Raw genomic sequence first — 17,610 nt, forward strand, 5'->3', positions numbered from 1 at the left:
AATTACCACCGAAAGAGTCACTGATCACGAACGACTTACTGCGACATCTTGACCAACAACGCCCGCACCTGCTTGTTCGGTATCCAGATATCTGATCCCATCTGCTTTGTACACAGCTTTTTCGAGAGTGAACCAAACCCCGGAGCACGGCGCCGATTTCTTTTGATCTCTACCCAGCACAGAACTTCGCCCACACCCCGCAATCCTGACCGCCGACCAAGCTCAACAGTGAGAGGGGATGTCTCACGACGAACACCACGATCCTCAACGAGGCGCACCGCACCCGCCAGAAGAAGAATATGGGCCGTATCCCACTTCGACATATCCCAACTACAGCAGCTCGCGAGCCTACCCAGCCCCGGTCCGCGCCGCGGCCGTAGCCACCGTTGAGCAAGCCGCCGCTGCCATGCCCGACACCACCATCACCCTCTTCGAAAGATGGGCTGCCGGCGCCTCCGACTCTCAGTTCAACGCACTCGCCGGCGCCGTCGGAGGCTTCACCTCGGGCGTCGTCACCTGCCCGCTTGATGTTATCAAGACCAAGCTGCAGGCCCAGGGCGGCTTCAATCCTATCGCAAAAGGCAGACACGTCGGACACCCGAAGCTGTACAATGGCCTGCTTGGCACCGCCGGCGTCATTTGGAGGGAAGAGGGCATCCGAGGCATGTACAGGGGGCTTGGCCCGATAGTGTTGGGCTATCTGCCCACCTGGGCTGTTTGGTTTACGGTCTACAACAAAAGCAAGGATTGGATGAAGCAGCGCCATGGTAAGGGAACGGGAGTGGGGGTGGTTTCAAGGAGAGCGCTCCGCTGACAACAGCCACAGACAACGCGGTGTTTATCAACTTTTGGTCATCCATCATAGCCGGTGCCAGCAGTACCATTGTTACGAATCCGATATGGGTTATCAAGACCCGCCTGATGTCGCAGAGCGTCGCACACGATCCTGGCAAGCACTACTCGCAGTTTCCGAAGTCGTCTAATACACCAACTTCGAGACCGACGTTGCACAGCAACTGGCATTATTCGTCGACGGTGGACGCTGCGCGCAAGATGTACACGTCGGAAGGCATCCTCTCCTTCTATTCCGGCCTGACGCCGGCCCTGCTGGGACTTACTCACGTAGCTGTCCAGTTCCCCGCTTACGAGTACCTGAAGACCAAGTTCACCGGTCAGGGAATGGGGGAGCCTGCGCACGGCGATGCGCAGGAGTCGCAGTGGGTGGGCATTCTCTGTGCTTCGATATTGTCGAAGATCATGGCGAGCAGCGCGACGTACCCGCACGAAGTCATCCGGACGAGGTTGCAGACGCAAAGGAGGCCAGTAGCCGGAGCGGAATACCTCCTGGGTCTCGGCATCAAGGTGCCGGAGTCGATGCTTGGCGACGAAGCCAAGAAGCAACAGCCGATATCACCAAAGTATCGCGGCGTGGCTAGCACCTTCCGGACGATCCTCAAAGAGGAAGGATGGAGGGCATTTTACGCTGGCATGGGCACTAACATGATGCGAGCGGTGCCGGCCGCGACGGTGACGATGTTGACGTACGAATTTGTCATGAAGCAGCTGAATCAAGCGAGGGACGAGGGCAAGAGGAAGAAGACGAAGGAACTCGAGCCATGAGCTCAGCCGCCATTTCGGCCGATTTTTCACACGCGCAAAATCGAGAGCGGCGTTGAATTTGCTTAGTCAAAGAAGGAGGATGACAAGAGACTACCTATCAAGATCAGCCATTTGCGGTACATCAATGCAGGAGAGAAGGAAAGAAGCTGTTGAGATTAGGAAAACGGGAATGGGAATTTTCCAGATACCCTTAACTTTGGTCGTCAGGTTATAGACAAACTCGATTCAGGTCACGCGAAATAGCGCATCCTCAAACACACTTCACAGGAGAGGCAGCGACATCTGTCCCTCTCACCTCTCTCTCTCTCCTTTCATTTTTTTTCTAGCATCCTGAACCCGTTCTCTCACCACAGAGCGTTTATTTACCCATGGAGCATGACAAAAAGGACCGTATGTTGTTATTTGGGGCGGCACAAATCTTTTGTAGCATAAATATAAGTCTCGGGCGCGGAGTATCTACGGGGGACAATGACCGGTAGCGCAAATATAATGCGAAAGCCCTTTTTAGTTTCTCACTTGGTATCTCGTGCTGCGTTTATAGACAGTATGTCAATGACGCGTAGGGGGTATATGTTACATGAAGGTCGAGTGGCACGACGAAAAACCGGCGTATTTCAGCGCGGCTCTGCTTGCCCCGTTCTCCTGCTCTCATCCGCCGCTGACATGGTGGTGAGGAGCATAGGCAGGCACCTGCGATGAATAGGCGTTTGCGATGATGGATGCTTCTCCGTCCCCGCATCACGACTTGGGCTCAGGCGGCGCGGCAGGTCTGCTGCCGCCGCTGGCGATGTGGCCCTGGTTCTGGCCGTGACCTTGGCCGTATCTCTGGGAGGGGGTGTCAGTGAGAAGCAATCGCATGGGATCGGGGAGGTGGATGGGGGGCTGCAGACGGCTTGGTCTCGCGCTGAGCGGATCGAGGAGCGGGTGTACCTGGTTTAGGTCAGCGGGGACTCTTTTCCTTCTGAGGGCCGGGGTGTTTTCCATCTTGGCGCGGCGAGGCGAGGTAGGAGTGCCAGAGATGTGAGAGCCGGAGTAACTTACGCGAATAGGAGGCAGGCCATGGTGAAGGCCGCCAAGGGAGCGGTTATCGTCTTTTGATGAGGCCATTAGGAGATGGGGACGGTTTGTGAGGAGGGGAGTTGGAGATGGGGGAAAGAGATATGTGATGTGATGTGACATGCGATATGGTTTGATTTCTTACCTTTGGCGTCAGGTTCCCTTTGCGCATCTTGGAGGAAGGCATCTCACTTCATTCTCCCACTGGTGGTGTTTTGGGAGTGGTTGTTGGAGGTTTCGACCGGTGTAAGTGAGTTTTGAGGGTTTGAATGTGGTCTCATTGAGGGTGGTGAGCTGATTGGGTGTTTGGGACGTGTGTGGTTGCGGTGGGGTTATGCGGGTAGTGGGGCGGGAGGGGAGATGTGGTTCTTGGTAGGTGCATATCCTGGATGGAGAGGAGATATAGATGGACGGGACAAGGTGAGTGGCCTTATTGAGAGTAGACGAGCTTTGGCTATTCTTGAATATTGCTTTGGGTATTCGACGCTGAATCTTGGGTTTCTCGAAAGGGGGCTATGCCGGTGATGGTGATCTCTGGCTAAGCGTCTTGACGTTGAACACTTACACAGGCAGATGGCTGCAGAAGCAATAGGTGCTTGTATGAAGAGTCTTTTCCCTTTCTTGTTTAGATGCCATAGGGAATTCGATGTACATTTTTCACATCATGTAATCTACTATTTTGTTCTCGAAAAGCCTATCATGAGTTACTTCGGCCATGTCACTCAGTGTTGAGGTTCCTATATCGAAAGACGACGCCCACTTCCCTCACCGTCGCTGCAGAGAATCAGTCGTCACTCATGTACAACTGCACAATCCAAAACATTGCAGAACAGTTCTTTTTCTTCCCATTGCAAGACTGGATGTCCGGCAAGCAACATGTCAAGCTCATGCGTTCGGCGCATAGAAATGGCAGGCGCAAAAGCTCGGACCCACCTTTCCTAGCAGGAACGTTGCGCCTACCTACCCCGCGAGTCGTCCGAACACGGCCGCACATCATCAAAACTTCACTCAAAGCTCGCGCAACACCACAACGTCAAATAATTCACCAAAACACCAAAAATGAGATCGTGAGAAACCCACGAGAGCAAAAGAATAATGACAAGAGTGGGATTCGAACCCACGCCAATTACTTGACTAGCACCTGAAGCTAGCGCCTTAGACCGCTCGGCCATCTTGCCGTGTTCTGTTGGTGAAGACTCCTCCCGGAGTGGATACCATGTAGGGTTAAGCTGGGGTAGGCGACGCAAAGGTTACAACACCATCGAGGCGTCCGGCGTACCATTCGGCTCACCAGCAGATCCGACATCAAATCCAGCGTCTAATGAAGAGTCGACATCGTTTATAGAAATCTGGATAGTCCAGGCGTACCTTCCCGCGTCACTGGGGATAACGCTCAAGGTTGTGAGGACCCGCCGATGTTCAGACAGCTGAAGTATCCGAGAGGCTGGACAGTTTGGTGATGCGACACCCTCCCCGGGTTCACACTGGATGGCCAATTGAACGGCAGGGTGTGACGAGCGTTGATCCGGCCAATATTCCCGCCGTTCAATCACAGGCCGAACGAGAAAGTAGATGCGACCCCCCAACAAAGACGCGGTATCCCAATTCCCGAGATTCCTCAGCAGTGGAACACCTATGGGATCCTCATAGTTGCTAAGCAATATTGCCCATCGTTCTGAGGGCACACGGTTTGACATGACAGACACGAGAAACAGCTTCCCGACCTGTAGCTCATTGTCTCCCTGCAATGAGATTTGCAGCAATTGGGGGGTTAGGGAGATTTGGTCGAACCTCTCATGGTGAAGGAATACGCTGTCCATGCCGTCCCAAAGGGCATCAGGAGTAGCCTTGGAAATCTCGGTGTGATGTAGCCATTTGAGTGTGCCGTGGTCCTGATTCAACCGAATGAAGACAGCAGAGCGGAATCTCTCGTCTTGATGCCCGATGTGATCCTCAAAACTGATGTGTCTAAGCAGTTTTAGCAGTCGAGGCTTGCTATCGAACAGCACGGCCTCGTTGAAGAAAGGCATGGCGAGCATCCAGGGCTTGTGGCGGATAAAACCTGACGGGGTCTTGGATACGTAGATGCCAATCGGTCTTCGAACTGCCGGTATTCCTTGTACATCGCTGCACTGCAGTAACAACACATACTCTCTCCCTTTTGAGGCTTCAGCCCCATCCTCAACCAACTCTTGCATGTGCAGAGTAGTGGAGACCATCAAGTTGGCCCTCGTCACAACAACATCGACATCGTCGATGAGCGGCGGCGTGTTTACTATCGTCCGATACAAGCAGGCAGCGAATTGGGCTGGTGATTCGGCGAATACGCCATCGTATGACCGCTGCCGTCCAGGATCCGTTGTCTCTGACGTCCAGGCCAGTAGAGACAGGTCGTTCGTCTCTTGCAGAATTTCCGACTGTAGGCGTGCGAAAGCCTTTTGTCCTTCCCCGTAGAGCAGGGGCATGTTGATATCGAACAGCCCGAGCAGGCAGTATGCTGCATCCTCAATTCGAGTAGTTTGCCGTCTAGAAGCCCACGACATGCGAGTGGCGACTGGTATTTTCTTCGGCGACACCTTATTGAAAAGGATAATGCTGTCAATGCCCGTGATGGAGGTGAGTATTATAGCCAGTGTTTCTTTATACCCAAGTTGCTCCCAGACATCATTGTAGAAAATGATGTTCTTTGGCGCTACTAGCTCCTGTAAAGTCCATCCTCGCGTGAACCATCGGGAAGTTGCTAAGCTCTCGGGAAACGCACTCGAGTTTGCATCGTCGTGGACATCAGCCAGATATGCAAAGCATACTTTTGACGACTGATACCACCGGAACATGGAGTTGATAGCCTCGGAGAGTTCAGCACTCGACGACTTGTCGATGCAGCAAGTATCAACCCAGGCATAAGGAAGGCCCCGCGACTTGGCGAGGCGGCATGTTGCGGCAATCTTTGGAAACCCTTTTTTGCTTCTAACAGCGTCGGTGAGGTTCCTGAAGTCCTGGAAGGAAACTTCCTCCGTGCCCCAAGTGTGCGAGAGAATGGCGTACGGAACGGTGGGATTCAGGCGCTCTTCCAGCTGAAGATTGTCGACGTTGATGAGCCACATGGTAGGAGTAAAGTAGTTCGCAGACTACCGAGCAACCAACGCCGGGATGATCTGGGTAGAGAAGGACGTCGCGTTCTAGGTTCTGCGGGGGCCAGATATGACGCTGCAGGCTTTCGAGCGACGGAAGGTGTGGAGAAAAGGGCGACATTTTCTCGACTACGAGATGAAGAGTCGCTGGAGTAGAGGCTGACCAATGGTGTTGGTGAAAGAAGCTCATCTGCAGCCAACACGACCACTTGGAAATACAGCAGAGACCTGGAGGACTCAAGTAGCATTGGATGCGCGCAAAGCAGGCGGTTTCCTTTTCTGAAGAGACATCGTGGCTGTTAGCAAGCCATATTCTCATCGCTGGAGCGATGAGACAAACGCGGACGGGATCTCGATGGCAGGGACAGAGGTAGAAGTAGGGCGTCGAGACACGAGAAAGGGCCCAACGCCTGTCAATGACGGACACGACGCGGGTGAAACTGCAGAGCATGTGGCCCTAGGCCCAGCCATCTGGTGTTCCCCCACACGAGCCCGGCAGCGCCAGAACGTGCGTTCGCACATAGGCTAAGACCAAGACGGGGACGGGGGTCGAGTAACGCACGGCCACTGGACGAAAGCTTAGGCCGGGGTGGTGGGAAAGAAGCACCGAACCAGGAACGCAGAGAGCGTTGAGAGGTGGACGGCAGGGAAACAGCCGAAGGCACGAAATCTCCTTCAGAGCAGGAGAGAGAGAGAGAGAGAGAGAGAGGCGTGTTCCCCGTCTGCCACTGCCGTTCCTGCCCCAACGAAGTCGCAGCTGCAGTTGCAGGGCACCTGGGTTCGGGGACCCAGACACGCAGATTCCGAGTCCTCTTGTGCTCTTGCTACACCACTCATCGGGCAACCGCAGCTCCTCCCTCCTCCTCCTCCTTCTCCTCCCCCAAGCTGCGCGCAGCGTATTTTCCAGACTGCCCCGAGCTTAATAATTGACACCACAGTCCGAGCATGGGTGCAGTGTAATGAAGGCAGGGTACATCTTCATCGTACCTTGCCTTACCGTCAGGTAGGTAGCATCTGGGTGCCCGCACCGCACCGCACCGCTCCGCGCGCAAAATGCAGCACGCAGCATCTGCATCGCATCAGCCCCCTGGTCCCGGCTGAAGCTCTACCCATCGCCGCCTGTGATTGGCTCATCCCGAGGCCGACCTCTTGAACCTCCTGTTTACCTCTCAACTTCCCTCGACTCCCGCAACCCCCTCCCGTCTTGCTGCAATCTCTCCAGACCTGTCCATCGCATCCAGATCGCATCATCAGCGCATCACCCAAGTCCAAGTCGCACATCACAAGCGACCCCCTTTGTAAAATCGCCGGCATCTACACCTTAATCACTACCACCAGCTCCCCCAACCCATCCTCCAGACGCAATGCCCGTCGAGCTCCGCAAGCGCAAAGCCCCCGAGCCTGCCCCGGCTCCTGCTCCCAAGAAGGCCTCCTCCAAGGTCGCAAAGACCACGGAGAAGGTCAAGAGCGCCGTCAAGGGAAAGCCCGCAAAGGCCGCTCCCGAGAAGCCCGTTGAGGAGCCCGTCGAGAAGGAGAAGCCCGTCGCTGCCAATGGCTCCGACAAGAAGGTCAAGGCCGCCAAGGGCGAGACCATCAACCTAGACGGCTTCGGCGGCGAGGTCGAGACCAACGACGGCGACAAGACCACTCTGAAGGAGCTTGTCGACAAGAGCAAGGCCGGCGTCGTCCTCTTCACCTATCCTAAGGCCTCGACTCCTGGCTGTGAGTACTCCCCAATATGCCGCGACATCCGCTCGGCAATATCACGTCTGGGTGCACAGCGTGCTGATAATCGCCTTGATACCCAGGCACTACGCAAGTCTGTCTCTTCCGAGACTCCTACGAGCCGCTTACCAAGACGGGCTTGGCCATCTACGGCTTGTCCGCGGACTCGCCCAAGGCCAACACCACCTTCAAGACGAAGCAGAAGCTGCCTTACCCACTGCTCTGCGATCCCAGGGCCACCCTCATCGGTGCCATTGGGTTAAAGAAGCACCCCAAGGGCACCCAGCGTGGCGTCTTCGTGGTGGACAAGTCCGGTAAGGTCCTCGCCGCCGAGCCCGGCGGCCCTGCTGCCACCGTCGAGGTTGTCAAGGCGCTCGTCGAGGAGAGCGGCGATGCCGAGCCTGCTGCCGAGACTGCTGCCGATGCCAAGGAGGAGCCGGCCAATGGTGACGCCAAGGACGAGAAGGAGGATGGCGCCGACGAGGCCGAGAAGAAGGATGAGAAGAAGGATGAGAAGAAAGACGAGTAATTATAGTGCTGCGATGTAAGTATAATCTAGTGTTGAGAGTGCGTTCTTGTAGGAATGCTCTTGAGGAGGGATATGGGACGGTTTTCATGTATCCGCAAGGTAGTTGGGAATTGATTTAATGGCGTTGGTCCTGCTTCAATTGCACATCATCCCCTCTGTCTCGACGGCAGAGCATCGCCAAACCTTGATGGCGATGCACGCCAAAGGCCAATCTCCTGTGAACAAACCCCGGAAATTCCAGCGTTGCAGGGCAGATTTGCGTGAGAGAGGTGAAGTGGGTACTTTCTGTTAAAGTCGGGTTGCAAATTGAAGCACGGCTATTGCTTCGACCGGCTAAACCCCGGCTACCCTCTCCCGCCAGAAACTGGAGCACGCTCTCGACTCGGGTGCCGGATCACCACCAACATTCAAGCTCGCCCATCACCGACCGACCGAATACCCCTCTCCGCTCAACCCACGACGTCGCCAAGATGGCCTCCAAGGCAGTTGCGAAAGCTGCGGCTGGCGGCATTGTGGAGATCTCTAAGGTACGACCGCCCGCCCGGCCTCAATTGGCCTCTCCCCGACGAAACCACCACCACCACCACCCTCCTTCATCACCAAACCCTCCCCGACAAACGACCCAACTACCCATGCCTCAAAGACACCACCAGATAGCTAACACACAGCCCCCAAACCACAGAAACACACCCTCCAGTCCACCGGCGTCTGGGAACGTATCCGCCGCTCCCTCGCCATCGATCCGAACCGCTCTTCCGGCGTGCCCTTGAACCCGACCTTCCGCAACCCGGCACCCGGTTCCCTGGACCCCCTCCAGTACGACGACCCCGTCACCGTGCCCGCGGGCGACATCGCCGACAACCCGTACTGGAAGCGCGATTCCCGCCGCAACTACCCGGCCCTCAGCGTCGTCAACCAGGCCGACGTCGTCGGCCTGCTCTCGGTCGGCTCCGCGGCCAACCCGCGCGTCGAGCTCATCGGCGAGGCCGGCGAGAAGGCGCTCGTCGCCGCGCAGCAGGAGGCCCAGACCACCGGCATCGCGGCGTACCTCGAGAAGAACGGCGCCGCCGGCGCCGTCGAGGCGGGCAAGGAGCAGCTCTTCACCAACGGCCTGCCGCCCACGCCCAGCGGACACGACCTCAAGAGCGGAAAGTGGGACGTGCACAAGTACAAGGTCAACGAGGACCAGTCCTACGGCGAAGCGTGAGTCCTTCTTCTAAGCTGGCTGGTATTGATCGTGGATTCGCTAACGTTGGGTGCTGCGTAGTTACCCCTGCAGGACGTTCACATAGGCGAGTGGACTTGAGGGTTTCTGTATGAGGGGAGTGGCAAAGCTGTAAATATGACGGACACTAGATTCCATTAAACGTTTTTCTCAAGTTTTCTAAAAGAATGTCCCAAAGTTGTCCCACGCCTGCCCTTATGCTGTCGTCCTGCATCTTGGGGTATCTCGACTCCCGCCACTCATGGTCTCTCTACTTGTGGGAAGCCCATGCATTCGACAAACACCGCGCATGCTGAAAATGAAACGGCTCAAACAAAGCTTCATGCCTCATTTGCCTCCGCAACCTTCGGAGCCTCAGCAGGCTCCTTGGCCGCAGCCCCCTCCCCCGTCATCCGCTCAATGATCTTGACCTTGCCCTGAGCCCTCTTGAACCGGTCGTCAAAGTCGTTGACGGCGTCGTCGTTGTTCTCCTTGGACAGGGTCTCGGGCTCGACGAGAGCGAATGCCGCGGTGACGTTCTTCTCGAGCCGCGCGTTTGGCGCCAGCGGCGGCAGAGAGCACGTCTTTGATTCCTTCTCTTCCTCCGACGATGAAGCCCTGGCGCCGGCGGCCGTCTTTTGCGGGAGCGACAGCCTGTTGGCCCAGACGACGGAGCGGCCGTGTATCCTGCCGCTCTCGAGGAACTTCTCGTAGCCCTTTGCGAGGCCGACGGAGCGGCCCTCGATCTTGCCGGCGAGGATGCCGTCCGCGGTGCCCTGGCGGAAGCCCTCGGCGAAGAACTGCTCCTCGAGGTTGAGGACGTCGTCGAATGGGTCGTCCATGATTTATTTTCTTTGTAAGATGAGATGTGAATTTCGTTCGAGAACCCAAGCCGGCTTTGTTTTATGATTTTATGCTGGGCGCCTTGTCGCGTTGAGGCCAAACACCGAGGTTGAAGTTGATGGAGGGGCGATTTCTAATGGCGGGGCAAAATTAGTTTTGACTCAGCGACTTTTTGGCCCGAGTCTCCGACTCTCAAATCAAGCATTCAACGCTCAAACTGATGAAAACAAATAGGCCAATTTCACGATATTTTCACAGTTGTGCTTTGAAGTGAAGAAAACTTCTGTTCCAAGTGGATTGGGAATCAATTCTAAAAATTCTAAGTCTATTTAACAAAACAAAAGGAAGCGCCATTCTCATGTATCATCACTCATAAGGATCCTCTACTGCATACCAAACAGCATGCCGCCGTTGGCGCAGACAACCTGACCGGTACACCAAGCAGACTCTGCGGACACAAGCATACCGACAACGCCGGCGATCTCGCCCACGTACGCGGGGCGGCCGCCGGCCTCCTCGGCCTCGGCGACGAGCTCGTCCGAGTCGATGCCCTTGCGGGCGCGCATGAGGGGCGTGTGCTCGATGAAGCCCTTGATGAAGCGCTTGAACTCGGGGGTGTTGCCGGCGTACATCTCGGTGAGGACGGGGCCCGGGTTGACGGCGTTGACGGTGGCGTTCTCGGACAGCTCGCGGGCCCAGGTGCGGGTCATGGCCTCGAGGGCGGCCTTGGTGCCGCCGTAGACGCTCTGCTCGGGGAAGCCGGTGGACGAGGAGACGGAGGACATGTTGACGATGCGGCCGCTGCGGTCGCGCGGCAGGTAGGGCTGCAGGGCCTGGACGAGGAGGAGGGGCCCGAGGACGTTGACGCGGTAGGAGAGGTCGAACTGCTCGACGGTGATGTCCGGGAGGAGGTTGTTGTGGGCGACGCCGGCGTTGTTGATGAGGATGTCGACCTGGAACTTGCCGTCCTTTTGGAGGAAGTGGGCTTTGGCCGTCTCGACGAGGGAGCGGGGACCGGTGGGGGTTCCCATGTCGGCCTGGACGGGGAGGACGGTGATGTTGTGTTTTGTCTGGAGGTCGGCGGCGAGCTGGTCGGCGGGGGCTTTGGAGGAGGCGGAGGTGTAGCCTAGGATCAAGTTGCAGCCTTTGGACGCGAGGTTTTCCGCGATGGCGACGCCAATGCCTGGTGTTTTGTTAGTTGCTGTCTGAAGTGATAAGGTAGGCAGAGGACGGTATCGCACCTCGAGAGCCGCCGGTGACGATTCCGAGCTTTCCTTCGAGGGAACGAGCCATTGCTGCTGCTGTCTTTGATATTCGGATTATACTGAAATGTGACGACAGGAAACAGAGGCTAATGGGTCACGGAATGTTTGCAAAATGAGAGAAGAGAAGAATAGAGAGAGGTAGATTGGCAGGTTACAGCAAGACCGGAGCGAACAAGGTCACTCTTATACAACGACGCAGCTTGGGTACCCAACGTAAGAACTGGGACCCTTAGGGGAGCAAAAAAGCACAATCTCCTAAATCGGCAATGCTAGCAGTTCTCGTGACCGGACAGAGGCGCGCAGTTTGGAGGTGACTGGATTAACGACCCAATGGAACGCGTCCTCGTGGCAGGAAAGATCCTGGTGCGGCGTGTCCCTCGAGACGAAGCTCTCGGCGGGATATGCAAGCTACCCCGCTGTCGCAGAGCTGTCCAGGGGGTAAAGTGCTGGCTGGAGCTTGCCCCGCGGTGGTGGGACGGAGATGGGCGACCCCCACGTCATTCTCCCGCGCCAATCCTGTGCCAGGGTTCGAGGCGCTGGAAGGGTCTTTCCAGACCATCGTGAAGGTCGCATTAGGGTTCGGAAAGGGCCCTGGTGCAGGTGACTCCAGAGTTGAGACATTGCTGTGGCATTTTGTTGGGTACGAATTGCTACAACGGTGAATTACATGGCTGGAGGGGACGAATGACGAGCAATTAAGAAGGGCGAAAAATAGAGACGACCACGGTGATCCCGCACATTGGGGATATCTTAAGAGAGCATCGTATACTGTTACTCCAGACACTGTAAGACCAGAGACTCTATATGCTTTAATATTGGACCTCGTGTTTTAAAATAAACTGGGGAAATGGGCCATTGAGCTAATCCACGAGTCAAGTTGCGTCGTCTTTGCGTCGTGATGTCTCGGTGTCGGTGGGAAGTGTTACCGCTAAAGCTGGAGAAGCAGCGCTAAGACTTTCCGGAATAGCTTACACCGAGTATAATATGCGGGAGGATAACGGTATATGCTGGAAATGAGTAGCTGGAAACGTAACAAGCCGCATGACATCTCAGAAGCACGAACGGAAGCACCGTTGGTGGCTGACTTCAAGTCTAGTAGTCAATTGAATGTGCGGCTTGGACAAGCTCATCCTCTGCATTGGAACGGTAAAAAGCACAGCTGTAAGCTCCCCAATCGCAATTGGCGGGGCAGTTTCGAGCGACCCTCGGAGCCTCGTGCGGCGCTGAGTGTGGTGGGGTCGGCAGCAGCGACCACCAACGACATGGGTCACCACCTAAAAGTCTCTCCTTCACCACCATTCATCAACCCACACCACCACGCACCCCTCCCACCACAGCCTCGCGCGACAGCTGCCTCCCACCCCGGACCACGACCAGTCCAGCTCGAACAGCAGCCTCGCTTCCTTCCTCCACGTCGCTGTACCGAACTTCCCGTCTCGAGACGAAAAGAAGAGAAACTCGCCCACCATGGATATCCGCCTCCTCAAGTCCTCCGACCTCCCCCTCATACAGCACGCCAACCTCGAGAACCTGCCCGAGAACTACTTCCTGAAGTACTACCTCTACCATGCCCTCTCGTGGCCCCAGCTCAGCTATGTCGCCGTCGACGTCTCCCGCCCCAAGCGCACACCCTACGACTACCCTAAGATCGTCGGCTACGTGCTCGCCAAGATGGAGGAGGAGCCTACCGACGGCGTGCCTCATGGCCACATCACCAGTCTCAGCGTCATGCGCACCCACCGTCGCCTGGGTATCGCCGAGAAGCTGATGCGTCAAAGTCGTACGTGTGCTACCGTCGTCAAGGTCCTGCCATTGCCATTGTGGACGTCCTGAGCTGACATTGACCCCAACAGAACTGGCCATGGTCGAGACCTTCGGCGCCCAGTACGTCTCCCTCCACGTCCGTGTCTCCAACAAGGCCGCCATCCACCTGTACCGCGACACCCTCGGCTTCAAGACCGAGAAGACGGAGAAGTCGTACTACGCCGACGGCGAGGACGCCTACTGCATGAAGCTCGACCTCGGCTACATCCGCGAGCAGATCCAGGACGAGCGCGACCGCGAGGCGGAGGAGGGCGGTGCCGCCGAGGCTACTGACGAGGGCGATGCCGTTGGCGACGTCGGCCGCGACCCCAACGCCGACAAGAAGCGCAAGGTCAAGGTCGGCCGCGGCCTCGGTGTCGGAGAGCTGGTGGAGAAGAACGAGTCCGCCAAGAACTAGGAGTCTGGCCGTGACTCTAAGTTCGTCCCCTATTGTTTGTCTCCTATTGAGGCCTCCAAGGAGTTTTTGATGAATGGGTCGAAGCCAGTGGCAATCTGACTGGTGAATGATGAACCGTGAGGACGGGAGGCGCGATCTGCATGCGGACTTGTGAATCCCCGTATTGGGCACCATCCGCGTGAGACTTTAGGATGTTCATCTGCCTGGTGGCGTCCGAAGCTGTTCAAGAGAGGTGGCTCAAAAAAAGAGGCGTGTATACAGGGACAAGCATTCTAATGAATGCAAGTTTAAAACGATTACGACAGGATACGGCGCATCATAGCACGGTGACCCAAAAATAGACGAGGCATGGTAAATTACCAATGGAAGCAAAGAAACAAGAGTTCCCTCCCATATGTTGTGTATATATTACATACTCAACCAGTCTGTGTGTCTCGCTTTCACCAACCGGCGGCTTTTCTTTCTTCCTCCGCCACCAGCTCCCGCGCATACTCGGCATCCGCCTCGACGCGGAGCTTCTCGACGTTCCTGGATATCTCATCAATCTCCTCGATCAACCGCTGCGCCGCCTGCTCCCCCGTCGAACTTCCGCCTCCCGGTCCCCAACGACCGAACCCGTGGCCCCGCCCCCCGCCGCAGCGTCCTCTGCCCCTCCCGAGCGGAGGATTCTCCAGCTCTTCGTTCCTCTGGTCCAGACGGACCTTGTCCAGCTCCTCCACCTTCTGCGCTAGATCCGTCTCCATATCCTTCACGGCGTCGAAGAGGGACTGGGACGACGGTGGCTGCGGCGTGCTCGGTGACGCCGGCTCGACGCCGCCCCCTCGCTCTGCTGCTGCGGGCCACGCCCCGGGGAAACCGCCGTTGAAAGCCTCTCCGCGTCCGCGGCCGCGACTGTCCCATCCCCGCCCGAAGCCGCCCGCCCAGGGATGGAATCCCCCGCCGTACTGATGCGGTCCGTTCGGGACGCCCCACATGTTCGGGGCCGGCGGCGTGTGCGTCATCGGCGGTTGCGGGTTGATGGGCGGCACGGGTGGCACTGGCGGGATGTGGACTGGTGGGATGTGGACTGGCGGGATGTGGACTGGCGGGACGTGGACTGGCGGGACGTGGACATGGACTCCCGGAGGCGGGAATGGCGGCGGCGCGCCCCAGGTCGGGGACTGGTGTTGTTGCTGATGCGCGTGGTGGTGGTGTTGGTGGTGGTGTTGTCCCCTGCCGCCACCGCCGCTGCGTCTGCCCTCCCTCCGGCTCCGTCGCTCCTCGCGTCTCTGCTCCCTGCGCTCCCTCTTTTCCTCCCGTCTCTTCGCCCGCCGCTCCCGACGCTTCTCCCTGCGCGCGCCGCGCTGCTGGCGCTTGAGCTTGCGCCATTCCTGCGTCAGGGCCTTGATCTCCGCTTTCAGCGCCCTCTCGTCGACAGCGGCGGGTGGTGTCCCTGCAGCAGACGACGACGCCTGTTCCCGCGCCGAGGACCTGGCGGAGCGGATCTCGGAGCGCAGCTGCGCGACCTCGGCCCGCGTCACGGGCTGGTCCGGGTGCGCGAGCCAGTCGGCCACGCGCTGCTTGTAGATGGGCAGCTGCGCGGGGTAGAGGTCGTCGTAGTCGGGCAGGGAGCCGACGGAAGAGGCCGAGTCGGAGGAGGAGGTTGACGAGGCGGAGGACGAGGAGTCGGAGGAGGGGGAGCGGTGCTGGTTGGCGGGGTATCGTCCGGGAGGACGGCCGCGGCCGCGCGTGTGGGCTCCGCCTCGGTGCGCTTGGAAGAGGGGATGGTCGGGAGGCGGGCCTGGGGGAGGAGCGTGAGGGCCTTGGGGGAACGGGCCGGGAGGGAAGATTGGCGGTTGTGCCGTGGCGGGATGCCATTGCTGTCCGACGTATGGCTGCCCGCGGGGGGTAGCGGTGTTGGGGTTGTTCCCGAACCTGATTCCTCTCTCATCCGCAATGAAACTCCCCAGCCTGATGCCGTTGCTATCCGCTATGAACCTGTCTCCTATGGAGATGCCATCTTCGCTCAGCCTGATGCCCGCAAAGTTCCAGCTCCGGGAGCCGGAGGGTGCAGGCTGCTGCGGGACCGGTCCCTGGTGAGCGTGTGCTGAGAAGGGCATGGGACCCCCGGGTCCAGCCGACGCGGGACTATCGACGTTGCGGTCGAAAGACTGATCCCACGCCCCGGGCATCCGCAACTCCTCCACCTCCGGACTCAACCTGACCAGCATGCCCCTCGGGCCGAAGAAGCCCTCGTTCCACTGCGCGACAATGCCCTCCGCGTCTTCCCTCCTCAGCCCCACCCCCACGGCCGCGGCGCCGGGGTCCGTCTCCGGGTCGGAGCGGATCTGCTCCAATTGCGCGGACGCATGGTGGCTGCTGTTGCTGCTGTTGTTGCCGGTGCTCTGCCCGCTCACACTGTCCCCACTAGGAGTTGCAGCAGCAGCAGCAGCGGCGGCGAGGGCCTCTTCCTCGGCCTGCAGCTTGCGGTTGATGACGGCCTCATTGCGGGCGGCGGCGTGGTGGGGGATCAGGACGTTGATGAACGTGGCCCAGTCCTGCTGCGTGACATCCCGGGCGACCCAGGTGGGCGCGTACGGGACGTCGTCCGGGGTCGTTGTGGGGGTGACGGCGATTGTGTGGACGAGCTGCTCGCGCGGGGAGAGAGACGGCGGCGGCGGGCGGGAGTCGAAGTAGGTTGCCGAAAATTCCGAGTACGCTGCCGTCGTTGACGATGCGGGATGGTTTACAATGCTGGCGTTGGCGCTGGAGAGGGAGGAGTCTTGGCGCGAGTGTGGTTGGGTGGTGTTTGTGCGCGGGGTCAGCGGCGGGGTGTAGATGACTTCGCTGTGGGAGGAGGCGTGTGATGAGACGCGCGAGGCGGCATCGTCGGATGGAATGCGCGGTGAAGTTGAGGCGTTAGTGTTGTTGGTATTTGAGCTGCGCCCGGCGGTCGAGTAGATGTCCGTCTCTGAGTACGGCGGGGGTGGCACGTCGTCGATTTCGGGGTCTGGCTGTCGCATGGCCATTCGCGGTGATTTTGTTGGTTGGTGTAATTGACGGTGACGGAGCTTGGTGAAGCTATGACTTCTTCGCAGGGGTGGGATGAGACGAAGATTTCGGTCGACGTTGACGACGTTAATTGTCAGGGCATAGATAATTGTCACCTAACAATGAGAAAAAAAAGTTGGAGGAGGAGAAGGTCAAGGACAAGAAAAGGACAAGAAATCACCGGCAAGCCGGCACAACCGCGAGCGGTGGGATCATCTGGCGTTTTTGACGAGCTGGGCTGGGCCTAAAGGTGCTAAACTCCGTCGACTCAATCCTCCAATGTCATCCATCTCAAGACCCCCCATGCCCCTTCCCGCTAAGCCTTGTCCAACTTAAACCTCAGTAGCTGCCTATCCAGGCTCACCCGAACGTTCGCGTAGCCTTACGACCCTTCGTACTCTCGGACTGCGTTACTTGTTGAACCACAGTTCGTCACTCAATAGAGGGGGACCCCGCCTCCCGGGAGCCCAGGCGGCGCGGCCGAGCACACGCCATGTGAAGATAAGCATCAAGCTTAGGTAGTTTGAGGGAGACCCCTGCCCCGAAAAGGCGCAGCAGTACCTTACTTCCAGTACGCGTTGCGCAAAACAGCCCGAAAAGATGTCACCGCCCAACTGTGTTTCTTTTACTTCCGAGAAGCCTCGCTGCACGTTGCTGACGCGGCCCCCCTTGCGGACGGGAGAGGCAGCAGCGCACATCTTTCCAAGACCAATCATGACGAGACCCATCACCCAAGAGTTAGGTATGACTCTGAACCGCCAAGCGCATCGCTGCCTTCCACACACAAACACACTCACAACGAACCAAGCCCCCAAAGCCCCAGCCAAAGCCCCTCATTCCCCAGTGGGTCTCCCACGCCGTTGGAACGCTGACCCTTGAAAGTGTACCCGTCGGCGGTAAACCTCTCCGACTCCAACGCCGTGCTGCCGAACCAACCGGCCCTAGCCCTAGAACGGCCAGAGGGCTACATACGTATAGTGATACGA

General features: G+C 57.9%; 8 protein-coding genes across 8 annotated transcripts; 4 read left to right on the forward strand and 4 right to left on the reverse strand.

The window, feature by feature from the left end:
* Nucleotides 1–238: 238 nt before the first annotated feature.
* On the forward strand, nt 239–1,620 carry GCG54_00010992 (Mitochondrial nicotinamide adenine dinucleotide transporter 1; the record flags this gene model as incomplete). Its single annotated transcript, XM_045410902.1, has 2 exons — nt 239–767; nt 827–1,620. 2 exons carry the CDS (start codon nt 239–241, stop codon nt 1,618–1,620), a joined length of 1,323 nt encoding a protein of 440 aa, XP_045267960.1.
* A 2,306-nt stretch (nt 1,621–3,926) lies between these two features.
* Nucleotides 3,927–5,780, reverse strand: GCG54_00010993 (uncharacterized protein; the record flags this gene model as incomplete). The annotated part of the gene is made up of 1 exon (XM_045410903.1): nt 3,927–5,780. One exon carries the CDS (start codon nt 5,778–5,780, stop codon nt 3,927–3,929), a length of 1,854 nt encoding a protein of 617 aa, XP_045267961.1.
* Nucleotides 5,781–7,171: 1,391 nt separating this feature from the next.
* GCG54_00010994 (Peroxiredoxin bcp1) lies at nt 7,172–8,061 on the forward strand (the record flags this gene model as incomplete). The annotated part of the gene is made up of 2 exons (XM_045410904.1): nt 7,172–7,529; nt 7,616–8,061. 2 exons carry the CDS (start codon nt 7,172–7,174, stop codon nt 8,059–8,061), a joined length of 804 nt encoding a protein of 267 aa, XP_045267962.1.
* Nucleotides 8,062–8,531: 470 nt separating this feature from the next.
* GCG54_00010995 (NADH-ubiquinone oxidoreductase 21.3 kDa subunit) lies at nt 8,532–9,353 on the forward strand (the record flags this gene model as incomplete). The annotated part of the gene is made up of 3 exons (XM_045410905.1): nt 8,532–8,588; nt 8,744–9,264; nt 9,329–9,353. The coding sequence occupies 3 exons, from the start codon at nt 8,532–8,534 to the stop codon at nt 9,351–9,353; spliced, it is 603 nt and encodes a 200-aa protein (XP_045267963.1).
* Nucleotides 9,354–9,606: 253 nt separating this feature from the next.
* Nucleotides 9,607–10,107, reverse strand: GCG54_00010996 (uncharacterized protein; the record flags this gene model as incomplete). Its single annotated transcript, XM_045410906.1, has 1 exon — nt 9,607–10,107. The coding sequence occupies one exon, from the start codon at nt 10,105–10,107 to the stop codon at nt 9,607–9,609; it is 501 nt and encodes a 166-aa protein (XP_045267964.1).
* A 384-nt stretch (nt 10,108–10,491) lies between these two features.
* GCG54_00010997 (L-xylulose reductase) lies at nt 10,492–11,401 on the reverse strand (the record flags this gene model as incomplete). The annotated part of the gene is made up of 2 exons (XM_045410907.1): nt 10,492–11,291; nt 11,350–11,401. 2 exons carry the CDS (start codon nt 11,399–11,401, stop codon nt 10,492–10,494), a joined length of 852 nt encoding a protein of 283 aa, XP_045267965.1.
* A 1,310-nt stretch (nt 11,402–12,711) lies between these two features.
* On the forward strand, nt 12,712–13,594 carry GCG54_00010998 (N-terminal acetyltransferase A complex catalytic subunit ard1; the record flags this gene model as incomplete). Its single annotated transcript, XM_045410908.1, has 2 exons — nt 12,712–13,153; nt 13,227–13,594. Coding segments are annotated over 2 exons (810 nt in total), but the record flags the coding sequence as incomplete, so codon positions are not given.
* A 440-nt stretch (nt 13,595–14,034) lies between these two features.
* GCG54_00010999 (uncharacterized protein) lies at nt 14,035–16,602 on the reverse strand (the record flags this gene model as incomplete). Its single annotated transcript, XM_045410909.1, has 1 exon — nt 14,035–16,602. The coding sequence occupies one exon, from the start codon at nt 16,600–16,602 to the stop codon at nt 14,035–14,037; it is 2,568 nt and encodes an 855-aa protein (XP_045267967.1).
* Between the last annotated feature and the right edge of the window lie 1,008 nt (nt 16,603–17,610).

Source organism: Colletotrichum gloeosporioides, assembly GCF_011800055.1.
Source record: "Colletotrichum gloeosporioides strain Lc1 chromosome Unknown consensus_17, whole genome shotgun sequence".
NCBI lineage: Eukaryota > Fungi > Ascomycota > Sordariomycetes > Glomerellales > Glomerellaceae > Colletotrichum > Colletotrichum gloeosporioides.